This window comes from Rhineura floridana, chromosome 3, assembly GCF_030035675.1.
Source record: "Rhineura floridana isolate rRhiFlo1 chromosome 3, rRhiFlo1.hap2, whole genome shotgun sequence".
Taxonomy (NCBI): Eukaryota; Metazoa; Chordata; class Lepidosauria; order Squamata; family Rhineuridae; genus Rhineura; species Rhineura floridana.
The window spans coordinates 151,905,712-151,923,080 of record NC_084482.1 but is presented as its reverse complement, the minus strand read 5'-3'; the positions used below and the strand labels follow the sequence as shown (position 1 = coordinate 151,923,080).

The window sequence follows — 17,369 nt, the reverse complement described above, 5'->3', positions numbered from 1 at the left end:
TCCTTTCAACATTAGCATTAGTACTGGGGATAGCAAAATAATACTGAGCTATTTTTAGGAATTCACTGGATTGTTCTGAACTAACACATGAGGTGAAAAACTTCACCCATTTTTCATGTGGCATTAATTGGTTTCCATTCTCGAGATTGATTTCTAAGTGACCTCTCAAAAGAACATACTGGTTAATTAAAATAGTATCATCAGTTGCTACATTAGTTCTCTCATATAAATTCACAGGTTTTCTGTATATCTTCCCAATTTGGAATTGTGCTCAGAGTCATCCAGGAAAAATGTTCTGTTATATTATGAAAGCAGGCAGTCCATGTGTCCAAGTAATTACTACAGTTTTCATAGAACTGGTTTACTTCTGTCTTAAACTTGTTTATGTGTACTTCAGATTCATTTGAGTTTCTTAAAATTTGTTTTACCTTAAGGATCAGAAAAGAAGTATTCTTTCTCTCTTGCAGATAATCTCTAATTTCTTTTAGAACAGTGGCTACTTCAACAACTGAAATTTTTCCTTTCTCAATCCTCAGTATGCCTTTCTGGAATAGACTCATTTGAGAATGTATAAATGCTTCACCCAATGGATGCTCAAAAAAAGTCCTTGATAACTTTAGGGCATGTCTTTTGAGATAGGAAGTAGGATTTCAGTCCTTCAAACATTAGCAAAACTCTTTCTATGGCTGGAAAGAGCGTTAACCATCTAGTTTTAAAAAGGCTTAAAAGATTATGGTATGTAATATTAACAAATTCACAAAAATCCTTTAGACCAGCCTTTCCCAACTAGTGGGCCACCAGATGTTGTTGGACCACAATTCCCATCTTTCCTGACCATTGGTAATGCTGGCTGAGCCTGATGGGAGTTGTGGTCCAACAACATCTGGTGGCCCACTAGTTGGGAAAGGCTGCTTTAGACTATGAACTCTAACGGTATATATACAAAAATAACTGAAAATCTTAACAATGAGACACTGAACATCAAACATTAGGCAATCTGCTGCAGTTTGAACTGTGTTGTGCAGAACATGAAAATGGAGAGTGTTAGCAACTGAAAAGAGTCTTCTCAGTGGCTGACTCACCTCCTTTCACTCTGATCGGCTCCAATCAGCAGGAAAGGACAAGGAAGTATATTAGAAGATTCTTCTCAGTGACTAACACACTCCCTTTTCATGCTGATTGGTTTGTAGGATGCTTGGAGACATAGGGACCCTGCTCTTTAAAAAGCAGGGGGCTAAGACCCCCTGAGACCCTGGACGAGTACACTCCTGGTGCTTATGGATATGACCATAAAATATTTTGTGGAGTGCAAGTTCAATATGACATTATTTATTAAATGTGCTTAGGATCACACTGATGGCATTCCCAAATATGTACTTTCACACAGATTTTGGTTTTCCATAACACAATGTTTGTCCAAGCCTCCACACTTGGGGGGGCACTACTTGCACACCCCTTCCATAAGCACATCAAAGTTGGATACACACCTGAACCAAGACCCAGACAACAGGGCACTCAAAACAAAAAGGTAATTACAGTGGCTGAGTAGATCTTGTACAGTGGTTATACTGACTGGGCAGCCACTGTCCTTCATATTTTACAAAATACTTTTTCCTATATCGAAAATACTTTTTCCTATACAAAGATTAAATTTCTGTGTATGAAAAAGTAATATATGAAGTGGTCTCAATAGTGAGAAAAGTAAACAAGTGAACGGTGATCCAAATGTTTTTCATTCTCACGTTATGAAGCTAGCTGCCAGATGATGTATCACCTTCGCTACGCATGCAGCGTAGACTGAGAAAACAGCACCCAAGCCACCATTCAATACGTGCACGTGTTCTTTCCAACATGAATCTACAGGTCTCAAAAACTAATGTGTGGCACAGTCCTCAAACACTTTATAACATGCCTCAAACATGGTCTCTTGTTCTACCAGCATGCCTTCACACCATCACTTTGCTTTTAGGTAAATTGCTTTTAGGGAGGTTCACAATTATGATTTCCTATTTATTTAATCTAAAAATATTTAAAATACATAAAAACATCCAGGGGAAGATATTGGGGAAATATAAAATCAATACAAATAAAATGGGTGTGTGTGTGAAGAGACCTGAAATGTGTAATAAAAACAACAACATCATCAACAATAACAAAAAGCAAACCAGGAATATCATTGCTTGATTTTAAAAGTATTTGGCTGACACTTAATGTTAAACAATACAATAGTCACTGCCAGGAGTGAGCCAGTGTCCACCTAGGGCAGGCGGGACTCACCCTCCTCCTCTGTCTTCTTCAGCCGCCTCTGCCCGCTGCCCTCATGCAAAGGGAGTGCCCCACCAGACTGCCGGCTCCAGCGGGCAACAGGGGCTGCAGCTCTCGCCACCGTTTGCCTTTCCCAGGCCTGGAGAAGAGATGAGGCTGCTTTGCCGCCAAAGTAGGGAAGGAGCCGTGTGTGTGCGCGCACACCTCTCAGCAACTACCCTGCCGGCGCGTCTGCCTATCTGCTCAGGCGCCGCCAGCAACAGTCCCTATGCAAAGGCATACATAGGCATGTGTTGTGCAGGCAGACGAGCTGGGGCGTATAGCTGGGGCTGAGGAAGAGGTGAGAGTGGCCAGCAGCGTGTTTGCACCGTGGCGCCGGGAGAAGGTGGCTGGAGAGTTTTTTTTTTTAATGAAGGCTGGGAATCCGGGCCAGCCAGTCAGCTAAGCAGGTGCCGGGTTGCATGATTAGAATCTGGGTAAAACACAGCTAACCGGGCAATATGGCAACCCTACTCTGAGGTATGTTTATGCCAGAAGGACAAGATATAACTGCTCTGATAAATACATGAATGGCAGAAGCCCCTGTATTTGTAGACTTACATAGTCCTCTGCACACAAAGTGGGGCAGTGTCAGCTAGTGTCAACCCAACTTTATGCCCTTATGACCACAAGTCCGATGGCCATATTTTCAGATGAATGTGTGAAAAGGCCATCAGCATGCAGAAGAGAGGAATTTTGTCATCTGTTAACTAAGGCTGCAGTTCTGTGCACACATTTGAGAGTAATCCCCACTGAACTCAATAGGATTTCTGAGTAGACATGCATACGATAGTACTGATAGTTAAATAACATGACGAAAACATAGTTGAAGAACTAAGCTTCAAGACCTTAATAAATAAATTGAATGGATAATCAATCAATCAATCAATCAATCATTTATTGCTGTCAAACACCAGCACTATCAAATATTAAAACTATAAAAACATCAAAAGTATACAGAGAAGGAAAGAAACAGCTTGCAACATAAGATGACTCTAATGGTGTTGAATAAATTGAATGAATAAAACTTTAAAAAAAATTAAGATAAAAGCCACCTTATCCTGAGTCAGTGCTCTAACACCATTTCCATTTTCTTTACTGAAAAAGCCATCACACAACTGGGTGGTCTCATGCATGTAAACTGTGAGTTTTGCCATGAAGCCATTTCCTATCCTCCACTCCCAGTCTTTCTATTTCATGATTATCACATGTGCTTGCTGATCTAACTATGTCATCGTATATGTTTTGTTTGTGTATGTGTGAGAAATGGTTTAAGGTATAGTTTTCTATATTTCTGGCACCAGTTTGTTTATTTTAATATATTTTTGTCCAAGTTTAACATGCATGGGTCAGCTTTCAAATTACCACTACAGTTGTGTGCATAAGCTTGCAGGTTATACTTAATTGGTTAGTATGCTTTGAGAAAGAAATGTGCACATTCCATGTTGACCAAACTATCTTTTAAAAAAAACCAGTTAGAAAGTTGAGAAGCACTTTTCCTAATTGTCCTGATTTGTCTTATATCTAGTAGCTTCTAAGTTCAGTGGTTTTCCTGGAAATGTCTCCTTATTTCTCAACCTGTAATTTTGTCACCAAGCATAGTAGCTTTTAAAGGAACAGGTCTTTAGAAGGCAGGAAGATATTGTCAACTTGATGCATCCTTGAACTTAAAACAAGATTTTAAAACGGAAAATCCGTCTTATGTGCTTGACAAATTTTCAGCATCCTATAGGTCACAGGCTTTTAATAGTAAATACAATGTAAATAAATTGCGAAGGAATTTAAATCCAGTTGCATCTTCTTACTGTATGCAAACGTTCTTGCATTAAAGTCATCATAGCACTCTGATATTATTGTAATTAGAAATCAAGATCAAAGGTAATAATCTCCCTTCACCCCAAGGACTTTCTAAACCATTCTTCCTCCTCTCTGCAACTTAATTTGCAGCAGTTGGTACAGCTTTTACCTTGTTTGTCTTCTAACAAGTCTGTGAGAAGTGGGACATTAGAATTCCCATTTCATGGATGGTGAACTGAGGCCAAGAAATAATGGCTAGCTTGAGGCTACACAATAAATCCATGGCACTTAAATCCAGGTTGTTCAAAGGCCATGGATAAGTGAACAGATCCCATGGACCATGTATGGATCATGGTTGAGGTCCTTGTGAGGAGGGGCAGGGGAAGAAGGAAACCTCCAAGGGAATATTTAATTGAGCCCAACACATTTGAAATTAAATTCTTCCTCAGGGGCTTAGACACAAGCAATTTCAGTTTTAGTTTCTCCACACTTTTGCAAAATCATGATCGCAGGACCAAACTGTCTATCATCAACCATTAAGATTTCTTAAAAATAAATAGATCTTGCACTCCCTCATTCTAACACATTTTAGCCATTGTCACTTTTTGGGGAGGGGGGAGGGAGGGAGAGAGAGAGAGAGAGAGAGAGAGAGAGAGAACCATTAATGTGACTTCATGCTTCCAACAAGGGTAATATAAAATTTGAAATTTGTCACAGTTGTCAAAGGTAAACACAGGAGCAGAGTTCTGCATTTTTGAACTTTTAATTATCTGCATGCACCTCTGAGAACAGGTGGGTATAGTTGTCCTTCCTTTTCCCAGAAGATATAAGCTATAGAGCTGCAGTGTCTGCATTAATTTGGGCAGGATCTTTGTCTGTGATATTGTTTTGCTAACCAAGCTGATTGTGCTACACCAAATCTTTAAGGCCGAAAATCGAATTGTGTTGCTGCTGCTAAGAGTGCATCTCCTGCGTAGCGTACATAACTTGTTTGATATTGGCCTGCTCCAACTTTGCCGCAGCACTCCTGGAATCAGGAAAAGTGTATGGTGGTTAAATCAATCATCCTGATCACTCAATTTCATCATGCATGACATGACATTTCACCAACCTACAGTGCTGATTTTTGCCTTGCTTTTAGGTTTTGAAGTCAGAGGCTTACCTACCAACAAGAGATCCCTCGGGATCTTTCCTCATGGCCGTTGATCACTGTTTCTCCATTAAGGGTCAAGGGACTGTGATGACAGGAACTATTCTTTCGGGCTGTGTTAGCATTGGGGACAATGTGGAGATTCCCGCCCTGAAGGTGAGTATATCATTTCTAGCTCTAACATCTCTGTAAAAGTGAGTAAGAAAACATGCGAAAGTAAGACTGGGTTTGCTTTTCCCTCTTTTTTGGTTTGTCCATACATTTCCTAATATACCTCACCAACCTGTGTTGGCTTGTTTGTTGGGAATGTAATAAACCCTTTTGGAAATTCTGTTCAATACTGTGCAGCTCTTAACATGGTATTGTTGAATGGAATCATGAAAAATGTAATTTGCAAGAGAAATGGAAGCCTGAGGCTGATTTTTCAAAAGGGGGAGGCCCCAGAAACAAGGACATGGGGAAAAAATTTGGACAGCCGAATAGAGTGAAAGCCTTGATTGTACCAGTAGTCAAAAGTGAGAAGAGAACAAATTTAGAACATGTTTGAAGTCAAGAACACTAAGTAAACATTTCTACGTTTGCTTTCAGTGATATTATGTGCCTGAGAATCCAGTTTGTAGGTTCAGTCCTTGTTGGGATCAAAATTGGGAAAGGCACAGGAAATAATTCAAGAAAATATTATGACAGGGAAACAGACATTAAAAATTATGTGCATTTCTATTCTCCCTGCTTAAGAAAAAGAGGTGACTATAAGAAAGATGTGTAAGCTTCTGAATAGCACTGGAAAAGTGAACAGTGAGCTCCTGCAATAAAATGTTACATGGCATCAGCTGATGAACAAAAGGTGAACCTTATTTTTCCGCATATTTCCAACAGAAAATTTTATTTATTTATTAGATTTATATCCTGCCTTTTCTCCCAGTAGGAGCCCAGGCGACAAATGTATATGAGTTGCTATTAGCATGGTAAAAAAATGTAACATCATACTTGTTGAATGTTCAAATATCATGTGGATGGCCATGGATGAAAATGTGTATCCTAAACCTGAACTTGTGTTTCTGTTTGTTCAGATGTAAATCTTCTTAAAGTGTCAGCCTTTATAGCTCAGTCCTATGCATGTTTCCTCAAAAGTAAGTCCCACTGTGTTCAATGGGATTTCCCCCCCTTTAGTGAGGATAGGATTGCAGCCTTAGACATATTACTCAAAATATTCTGAAATCAACTCAGTACCAGTTTCTTCCTTTGTATGCCCTGAATATTACAGACGTCTCACTTTTTGCTTTCTACCATCTTTCTACTTTAGTGCAATATATAAGTAATCTGAAATTTTGAAAACCTAAAAAACTAGCAGTCCCCTTTCAGACTTCGGAAGGTTTAGCGCACTCAGTGAATATGAGCCATGTATTGGTAGTTTTGTTGCTAGAAAACAAGAGAGGCAGTGCTACAAGATAAGCAAACTGGCTTTCTTCTTTCCATTAGGACATTCATTGGTGGGATGGAACATCAGATGGGAGCTACAAACTAAATGAATGATGAGTGAAGCTTTTCAAATATTGACCATTTGATTGCATTTAAAATTTTGTAGATGTTCTTTATCATAAATCAATTACCTCTGAAATGCAGTTTTCCAGATGACCTTTAATATTTGTCATGAGGAAAACTTTTTTCATTTGTCTGCATTGGATTATATGGAAAAGAAGGAAGGCATGACTTGTCATGTGAAGAAAGGATCAGATTGAAAGAGGTGTATGTAAATCCGGAAAATACTCACTTTCTGTGTCAATGTGTGAGCTGTCTACATTACATTTATAATGCAAATAAATTTAATTTTATTCTAATTATTCCAACTAACATGCTATGACAGTAAAATACCATATGGAAACGGAATTAAATCCTAGATTTTTAAAATAAGAGATAGAAAGCTCTAAAATATGGTATTGCCATCATTTCTTCATTCTTAGGTAGGGTTCACTTTCATTACGTTTAACAAAGCTCTAAAATGGTTGTACTTAAAATAATAGTTATTAGTAGTATCGGTAGTAGTATTATTACTATTATTGCTATACCTATTGGGTTAGGGAGCCTATGGCCTTCTAGATGTTGATAGACTACAACTCCCATCACCCTGACCGTTGGCGATACTGGTTGGGGCTTATGGGAGTTGGAGTCTGACAATAGCTGGAGGGCCACAAGTTCCCCACCTGTGATTTAATTATGTACAATATAATTGTTGTTAGACGTTCAGCAATTAACCATTATTTTAGGTTTTAGATAAGTATGCATCTCCAATTATATATGTGTGGGCTTTAGAGGGATTGATTAGAATGTAAGAAGGGCCTGCCCAGCTAGTCCAGTATCCTGTTCTCACATTGGCCAGCCAGATGCCTATGGGAAACTATAGATGTTAGAATTCAGATTTTATTAAGTTTTTCACTCTTATCTGCACTGTGAAGTGCTGGGCTAGGATACCTGTGAGAGGTTATTCCATTCTCAGGTCTACAAAGTAACAGAGGAGGCAGATTTTATAACACACGGTGGATCATGACACTCCTTGACCTTTCTTTGCCCTGACCCTTTGCTAACTGAGATTGACAGCTGGTGCCCACTGGGCATTGGGGACATTGCAAAACAGCTGCTTTCCAAATTCAAGGAACCCTCCCAGCAAATAAAGTGGCATCTCGTACCTATTCTACTAATAGAGTTCGACATCTGTGACCGCCTGAACTTGCACAAAGGAGGGACAGAGCAATTAAAAATAAACAGTGACATTCTCGAACGCCCATACTTTTTGATTGAGGTTGAGAACGCCAACAGCACACAGATTCCTTTACACTGTTGCCTATGTAAATTGCCATCTGGGGTTGATTATTGGAACTGCAATGAGAGAAGTGTGTGTGTGTATGTGTGTGTGTGTTTTGGCTAAAATGTTTGCTGCAGCAAACAGTTCTCCAATGAGGCAATTTAATACTATTTGTTCAATAGTACTTGAAATCCATCTGGAAGAGCATGATCCTAGGATTTGTGCTATTAAAATGTGGTGATAACACAGTTCTCACTGGCCTTCGGGATTACCATAATGATAATTAAGGTATTTAAATTGCCACATATCCAAGTTAATAAACTAGAGGATCATACATGATGTGACACATCTGCGGCCTTTTTAATAATAAGGTTTCTGACTGAGGATATCCAGTGTTGTATCCCCTCCCCCTTTCTTGAGATTTGATAAAATTAAGTCATTTCAAAAACTTTGGAGTAAACTCTTAGCTTAAACCGGGTTGTTGTCACTGTCTTTTTTTATAGGCTAGGAAGCAGTGTTGTATAGCACAACTGTAAAGGTACATTTGTATGCCATAAACTGACTCTGCATTAGTTGAAAGCCATGCTTTCTCAATCTCAGTCTCTCCGTGCCTCCCCTGATCCTGATATATTTATTAATGTGTTTTGCTGAGTTTAGTAAACACAGCCAAGTAGGCAATCTGTAGTTGGTGACCTATGGCAGCACTTTCTAGGACATATCCTTTTGCTGTAGTAGACAGATCTGACTTTCTTTTCCCAACATTGTCTTGCTGTATGTTCTGTTGCTGCTACTCATAAGAAAGAAGTGATTAACCTCTAATGATCAGATACCACATGGATGCAAAAAGAAGAGAAGGGGAGTACTAGAGAGTACAAAAACAAAAGAATAGGTGAACCGTAAAACTGGTGCTCAGTGACTTGTTGATACATGTGAATTGCCTGGTGTTGTTGATATTCTTGGCTTGTTAAAACATACAGAAGTTTAGGCTGTAGAATTGATTTTATGAGTGACATACAATGTTGCTGCTTGCAAAACAGGACTTGCCCTTGTCTTCCTCCTACTGTACTCCGTCCTGCTCTGGAGGGCTGGAACAGAATTTGGGATGTGGGGATATGGGGGGAAGGAAATCTGTTGTGCAGTTCAGCAAGTCACCATATAGGTGTTATACCACAACAGTCATGGAAAAGAAACAATAATAAATAATTCACTTATAGCTATTTTAGTACAATAGGTTTTTTAAAATTAAAATCCAGCCTAAAAAGAAATTACCTTGACCATGACTATTAACTTTTTATCACCTAATTACTCAGTAATCTCCCCAGGCTCAGGATACAAAAACAAACTATTTCTTTGAAGAATCTGTAGGTAAGGTCTTTCCATTGCAGCACCAATGAAAGATAGTGAAAAATCACAAGATGCTGCAAGTGATTTTCTTTTGTAAAAAAAACGAACACATTTTGGCCTGCATACACTCCAGACCTTCATCAGGGGTCAGTTCAAAGTGAAAACAGAAACCTCAGAGATCTCTGGCAGTATATTAAATTTTTAATAATGCCTCCAGGTACACTCTAGGCCTGATGAAGGCCTAGAATGTATGCAGGCCAAAATGCTTTGGGTTTTTTTACAAAATAAAATCACTAACAGCATATTGTGATTTTTTTCACTCTTTCATTGGTTTTGCTTGGATGCTCATCATTTTTTGTATTTCTTTCAACTGTAGCATTCATTTTGGCAAGACCATTCCATTGAGAAATAATCATGAGAAAAATATGATAGTATCAATAACAGAACCACACCAAGATACTTTGTAGGGCTACTTAGCTGGTGCATTCACTTCTATCTTCTCCTGTAAAATGAACAATTGCTCTCGAGTTTTGTTGTTTTTCTTTGCTACATCTGTAGCATAATTTCTATGATATCATTAATACATTCAGGTATGTTTTAACTATCAAAAATAAGGGAAGATAGAAACAGCTTCCCAGAAATCACAAAGTAACTAGTTTCCATTACAATTTGATAAAAGGGGTAGGTCTGTTCATAATACTCTTGTTTAGCCTTTTTAATGGCTATTACCCAACTATAAGTTTTGTGTCCTGTATTTGACTTAAGTCTTGTATAAGATTCTTCTTGTTTATTAAAGCTATTTATATCTTCAGTAGGAAGTTGCTGGGCAAGTTGTGAGGGAAAGGTAAGTGGGAATAGCAGCTCAACATAATGTGAGGCCCTGGCTTCGCTGAGGACTAGTCCTCACAAAAAGCAGATAAAGGTGGTCTATATTAGCAGCTCACATGATGGAATTCTCCCCTTGAAAAAAACATTCCTGTATATAGAAAACTATCATGTCAGCGAGAACGTTAAGCTGCTGCTGTTTGTTACATTTGTTAGTCACTTTATACCAAAAGTCTTAAAACACAAACAGATAAAATCAATTAAAAACCAGAAAATGTGAAACAGTATACAATACAAAATTCCTAAAATGCTTGTTGTACAACACAATAAGGAGGACAAGTCCTGCCCCACCCCACAAAAAGATGAGCACCACAGTACAGGCTAACTTAACTACTAAAGGCCATAAAAATGTCTTACCCTGGTGCCTAAAAATTGACAATGATGGCACCAGGCACATCCAGGAAAAGCTTTCCTCAAATGGGGGAGACACACTGAAAAGACCCATTCCATACTTTCCTCAGGTGGGCCACACGGAGAAGGGCTTCTGATGAAGACCACAGGGTCTGAGCTGGTTCATGTGGGAAGAGGCAGTCCTTGAAGAACTGGAGTCTTGAGCTGCATGAGGATTTATAGATTAAAACTAGCTTTGCATTGAGCCAGGAAACTAGTAGGTAGCCATTACATTTGGGTCAGAATTGGTCTAATATGTTCAGACCTTCTGGTCCCAGTTAATTATCTGAATTCCTCACTGGCTGTAGTTTCTGAATTGCCTTCAAAAGCAGCTCCATATATAATGAAGCTGAAGGAAGTGGCACTCCATCCAGAAATACCTCCAAGCTGCATATCTGTGTATCTGGATTGAACTGCAGTTTATTGTTTCTCATCCAGTCCATTATGGAAGCTAGACACTGATCCAGCACATCTATTGCCACACCTACAGATGTAAGTAAAGCAGCATGCCATCAGCATGATGGCAATGCACGCCAAATCTCCAGCAGTTTCATGTAGATGATAAACAGCATGGGGGATAGGATTGACCCCTGTGGAACCCCATATAGAAGGTTCCACAGAGCTGAGCAGCATCCCCCAAGCACCACTCTCTGGAGGTGGCCATCTAAATAGGACTGTAACCACTGCAAAGCAGTGCCATCCAGTCCCAATTCAGATAGCCACTTTGGGACAATACCATGGTCGATGGAATTGAAAGCTGCTGAGAGATCAAGGAGAACTAACAGGGTCGTGCTCCCCGTCTCTCCCCTGTTAGGGGTCATCATACACAGTGACCAAGACAGTTTTCTCCCTGATACTGAGTTTTCTATGTGCTGGGACTTCTTTTTTGTAAGGAGAAACATTTAGTCATCTGAGGGTGCGACTGCTCTGCAATGTTACAGGCTGACCTTGTCATCTTGTGAGAACTAGTTGTGAGAGGTGGAGGATGAGCAAGCTGGGGACTGTTGAAGAAGACCCTGCTAGAAGGCCAGATAGAATGGTTCCCAGTCATCTTGGTCTTGGGCCATACCTTGGTGGTAGAGATTCTGCTTTGTGTGCAGAAGGTCCCAGGTTCAATTCCCAGCATCTCCAGGTAGGGTTGGGAGAGACCACTGTCTGAAATCCTGGAGAGCCACTGCCAGTCAGTATAGATTGGTCTTATTCAGTGGAAGGAAGCTTCCTATGTTCCTATTCCTGATTCAATAGCTGCCCCAAGTAGTCTCTTTATGCTCCACAAAGTCTAGTTGATTCTTCTACCAATTAAAGTGGTGAGTGTGACGTGGACTGGTGCCTGGGTCTGACAGTCCACAGGGTGAGAGCCTGTTATTTTCCATAGGAGGTGGGCCATCACCATGGGGAATAGTTCCGCCTATCGTGCGAAGGCAAGAATGTTTTTGAAGTCAAGACTAGGGACGTCATGCCCCTCCCACTCTCCAGTTCATTCTTGCCTTCGTACGAACAAGATTGGAATTTCACGTAGCATTTAGCTAAGTCTCGTATTTGTTTGTCTATTTCTCTTTAAAACCTTTTTTCCGTTTTTTGTGTCTAGCCTACTGAGGATCCCCTCAGAGCTGCGGCTCTCTTCCCCCTTTCCTCAGGGCTATTTAATTTCTTTTATTTCCTTGTCTGGGGGCTCCCTCTGAGACCGCGGCTGAGTCTCTCTTTGTTTTGGCAGTTTCTAGCCCCCTCCCCCCCCGGCTCTGTCGTATCCGTAGCCAGGGGGCTCCCTCAGTGACCGCGGCTGCGGTTCTCTTTTTGATCGCTTTTGATCGCTTGTGAGGGAAGGGGAATCCCCCTCCCTCCCCCCCGATCGTTGCCGCGGCTGTGGCTGATCCGATCTCAGCGGGAGCTTGCAGCTGCGGCTCCCGCCGTTACTCCTTTACCTCAGATCGCCCTCGCTACGTGGCTTAAATCCCACTGCGAAGGGCTTTACAGACCGCGACGGCGGCTCTCTCTGCGGCGGCTGCCATTTTTTCCTCTACCTGCTTCTTCCAGAGTTTTTCCAGAGCCGCTACTGCGGCTTTCGGCGAGTCCGTGCTGGGCAGCCCTTCCCCCAGTTCGCTTCCGACGGCCGCCATTGCTCCTTCTCCCTCAGCCCCCTTTTTGATCGTTTTTTCCCGCCCGTTTTTCCGGGCGCCATTTTTTGAAATTCAAAATTCCCGCCTTTTTTGTTACCATTTATTAAGCATCGGATACCTCCCCTGCAGGCTATCTATCTGTATGTTTGTGTATATGTGCTGCTGACAAACTTACACAAGGCTGATTTACACACATTTTTACTGTGGCTGTAATCCTTGTGGCTGAATTATATTATCAAGGCTGGAGCTCCAATCCTAGTGGGCTGGATTGTATTATCAAGGCTGGAGCTTTAATCCTAGTGGCTGGATTACATTATCAAGGCTGGAGCTTTAATCCTAGTGGCTGGATTACATTATCAAGGCTGGAGCTTTAATATCAGTGGCTGACTTGTATTAAATCTGATTTACATTGTATATCCTGCCCCCTCTGGGGCCGTGAACAAGCCAAAAACCCAGCCTACAGCACTAATCTGAGTGTGCCAACTCTAAAACAGCCTATATTATATTAACGTTGATACCTCAGTGCATTCTGCCCCCTCTGTGGCAGTGCATTTCGCCATCTGCCAGTGTATCCTACCCCCTCCGTGGTAGTACGCTGTGCCAGTTCGGGTCTTTACATCCTGCCCCCTCCGTGGCAGTGTACTGCACCCAGGTTTATATAAGATGGCAGAACAGCCAGGCATGTCACCATCAACACACATGGTGCCAGATCAGCCAGACATGCCACAATCAGCCAAGCCACAACATCCTAACACGTCTAAGACCAGACATTCCAAAGCACTGGCTAAGACAAAACATCTTTCCAGCCATAGTAAACCAAAGCGCCCTCGTTATGTCTCTGTGCCAACCAACGCCACAGCACAGACACACATAAGTGACATTTTTCATTCTCCTACTTCTGCCTCTGACGAGGAAGAGTTTGTTGGCTTTCCCACTCACTGTTCGCCTAACGAACCTACCTCTGGTTTACCGCCTCAAACTTCTGTTCCATTAGTTCACCAGGCACATACATCTCCCACATCTGGTCTGCAGCTGTCTCCTGATTTCCTCTCCCAACTCCAAGCCATGCTGGCTTTTTTCACGCGAATGCAGTCACTACCACAAGCTCCTGCCATACCCCCACTCAACATGGACCAACGTGCGTTCCATGAAGCTCATCCTTCCTGTTCACCAGATCCCTTTGATGTAGCCATTACCGAGAGTCTGCATGAAGGAGACTTCCTGGCTTCTATCGACCTTAAGGAAGCGTATCTCCATGTGCCCATTTGCATAGCCCACAGAAAGTTTCTTCGGTTTGCCTTTGGCCACCAACATTTTCAATATAGAGCGATGCCATTTGGCCTCTCCTCTGCTCCAAGAGTATTTACCAAGGTGCTACTCATCCTAGTGGCTTACCTTCGGACCCAAGGGGTTCATATCTACCCATATTTGGATGATCTGCTGATACGGTCCAAGTCTGAAGAGCTGGCTCATCATCATTTAATGATCACCCTCAATGTTTTGCAGACCTACGGCTGGCTTGTCAACTTCGACAAAAGCCATCTCCAACCAACCCAACGCCTACTACACCTTGGGGCAATGTTGGACACGCTGCAGGCAATGGTCTTCCTGGCTCCAGATCGCATCACTGCCATCACAAGCATCGCAAGGTCCCTGATGCAACAAACATCCGCAGACGTCATGCTTCTCGCCAGAGCGCTCGGGATGTTTATCTCCACAATCCACATTGTGCCCTGGGCTCGAGCCCACACTCGGCCCCTTCAGTGGACTCTGTTGCCTTTTCAAAAAGACATTGCCAGCTCCAACCATCGCAAAGTTCGTTTGAGCCCCGCTCTGCGCCTCTCCTTCCGCTGGTGGACCAAGGTTCAACATCTCTCCAAGGGCACGTCGTTCAGAGAACCCCGCAGAACCGTCGTGACCACAGACGCCAGCCTCATAGGTTGGGGAGCCCACTGCAACTCCCAGTACGTTCAGGGGGTTTGGCCCAACGCAGAGCAATCTCGAAGCATCAACTGGCTGGAACTAAAGGCTGTCCACTTAGCTCTATGTCATTTTCAGTCTCTGTTCCCTTTGCATCATGTGCTCATTCGAACAGACAACACGTGTGTAAAATCACATTTGAACAGACAGGGGGGCACCAGGTCTCGTCCTCTGCAGGACTTAGCCTCCCTCATCTTTGTCTGGGCAGAACAACATCTACAATCCCTGAAAGCAGAGCACCTCAGAGGGATTTGGAATGTGACAGCAGACTGGCTCAGCAGACAACAGGTCTTCCCGGGAGAATGGAAACTTCATCCAGCCATTTTCCATCGTCTCCAGTGTCGGTTCGGCGCCCTCTCAGTCGACCTGTTTGCTTCCAGTCACAATTGTCAGCTTCCAAGGTACTTTGCCCGATACCTGGACTCAACAGCAGAAGCAGTGGATGCTCTGACAACACCCTGGCCAGACGGTCTATTGTACGCCTTTCCTCCCATACCATTGTTAGCCAAAACCTTGAGGAAGGCGCGAACCGAAAGGGCACAGCTGGTTCTGATAGCACCATTTTGGCCACGCCGACCGTGGTTCTCAGATCTTCTGGCAATGTCAATGATGGATCCTTGGACACTTCCAGTAACGCCAGACCTCCTATCCCAGGGTCCAGTACTGCACCAGGACCCTACTTGGCTCAATCTAACAGCGTGGCGTTTGAACGGAGACACTTGAGGTCAGCTGGACTGTCTGACGCTGTGATTGATATTATTTTGGCCTCGAGAAGACCATCTACCACTCGCATTTATCAACATACCTGGGTGGCTTTCTCCAAGTGGTGTCAGTCCCACCACCACGATCCATCCCAGGCCAATGTGCACCAGGTGCTCTAATTTCTCCATAGTGGCTTTATGATGGGACTTCGACCCAACACTCTACGTCGACATGCGTCTACTCTGTCATCCATTCTCTCAGTGTCCTCTCCTGGAGATCATATCTCCTCACATCCGTTCATCAAACGTTTTTTGAGGGGAGTCGCCCTACGCTCTCCGGCTGTTGTCCATCGGTTCCCCTCATGGAGTTTGCCGAAAGTTCTGCAGGCTTTGCAACGCCCTCCGTTTGAACCCATCAGGACTGTGCCCCTACGTATACTGTCCTTCAAGGTCCTGTTTCTGATCGCAATCACATCTGCCAGACGCGTTTCGGAGTTGGGCGCATTGTCTTCTGCTAGACACCTCTGCGTCTTCCATAAGGACTCTGTTGTGCTGAAGACTGACCCTTCCTTTCGTCCCAAGGTCGATTCAGTTTTTCATTGCAACCAGGACATTGTTTTGCCTTCCTTTTGCCCGAATCCTACCCATCCTCTTGAGAAGGCTTGGCATTCGTTGGATGTCCGGAGGGCTCTCAAGACCTACCTGTCTAGGACCCAAGAGATTCGACGAACGGAGTCTCTGTTTGTATCCTTTCATCCAAGGTCTATGGGGCATAAAGTATCCAATCCTACCTTATCCCGTTGGTTAAGGGCATGCATTACTTTAGCATATGAGTCCCTGAAGCTGTCAGTTCCAGCTAGTATAACGGCTCATTCTACCAGGTCAGCTGCCACCTCGGCTGCTTTTGCCACTAATGCTCCTGTTGCCGATATTTGTAGGGCTGCAGTCTGGTCTACCCCACACTCGTTCATAAGGCATTATAAAATTGATCGTTATGCCTCTGCTGATGCATCTTTTGGCAGACGAGTGTTGCAACAGGTTCTTAATGAGGATTAACATGTGGGTGGTCCCTCCCTATATGGGTTGCTTTGGTACATCCCACGGTGATGGCCCACCTCCTATGGAAAATGTACCATTGGTCTCACCTGAAAGGTGATTTTCATAGGAGGGGGCCATCACGACCCTCCCAGTTGGAGGATGACTAGACATTTTATCAATGGGTTACATGTTATTGTTACGCTATTATATTTAAATGTAAGAGTGAAGTCAAGACTTTTAGTTCTGTTATGTTATGTAGTTATGTTAGAGTCATGTTGTTATGCATGTGACTATTATGTTATTTTCCTGGCGGGCCTGTTGGCCTTGTTCTTGTATTTTTAGATATCTCTTTTTAGACTCGCTACGAATTAACTGGAGAGTGGGAGGGGCATGACGTCCCTAGTCTTGACTTCAAAAACATTCTTGCCTTCGCACGATAGGTGGAACTATTCCCCACGGTGATGGCCCCCTCCTATGAAAATCACCTTTCAGGTGAGACCAATGGTACAATTTCCCTAGGTGAGAGGTGGGAAGAGACTGTGTATTGCCCCAGGTGAGAGATGAGTGAGTGTGAGTACTTTACCCCCTGAAGCTGTTAGATTGTTCAGCAGACCTACTTTTCTGTACTTGATTATTGTTACTTAAATGTTGGAGTGTTTTACTGAAGTGCAAATTGAATAGATTGGTTTTCTGTGGTGGTATAAGGAGAGCGTCAGGGGCGTCACTACCGGGGTGCGGCCCACACCTGGGTGTCACCATGAGGGGAGTGACACCCAGAGCCGCCCCGCGCCGTTGCCCAGCAAGGCTTCTCCAACTCCTCGGAGGCGGGCGGGCAGGCGAGACTGGGAGCAGCGTCGGCGGGG

At 42.9% G+C, this 17,369-nt stretch overlaps 1 protein-coding gene across 8 annotated transcripts in view; it reads left to right on the top strand.

Annotated features, from left to right (window-relative positions):
* EEFSEC (eukaryotic elongation factor, selenocysteine-tRNA specific) overlaps positions 1 to 17,369 on the top strand; it is a 254,940-nt gene that overhangs the window by 97,580 nt on the left and 139,991 nt on the right. For all 8 annotated transcript variants that reach the window (XM_061622028.1, XM_061622029.1, XM_061622030.1 and 5 more), the window contains exon 5: positions 5,243 to 5,407. In XM_061622028.1, the coding sequence (XP_061478012.1) occupies positions 5,243 to 5,407 (165 nt within the window). The remainder of the gene's footprint in view (positions 1 to 5,242; positions 5,408 to 17,369) is intronic.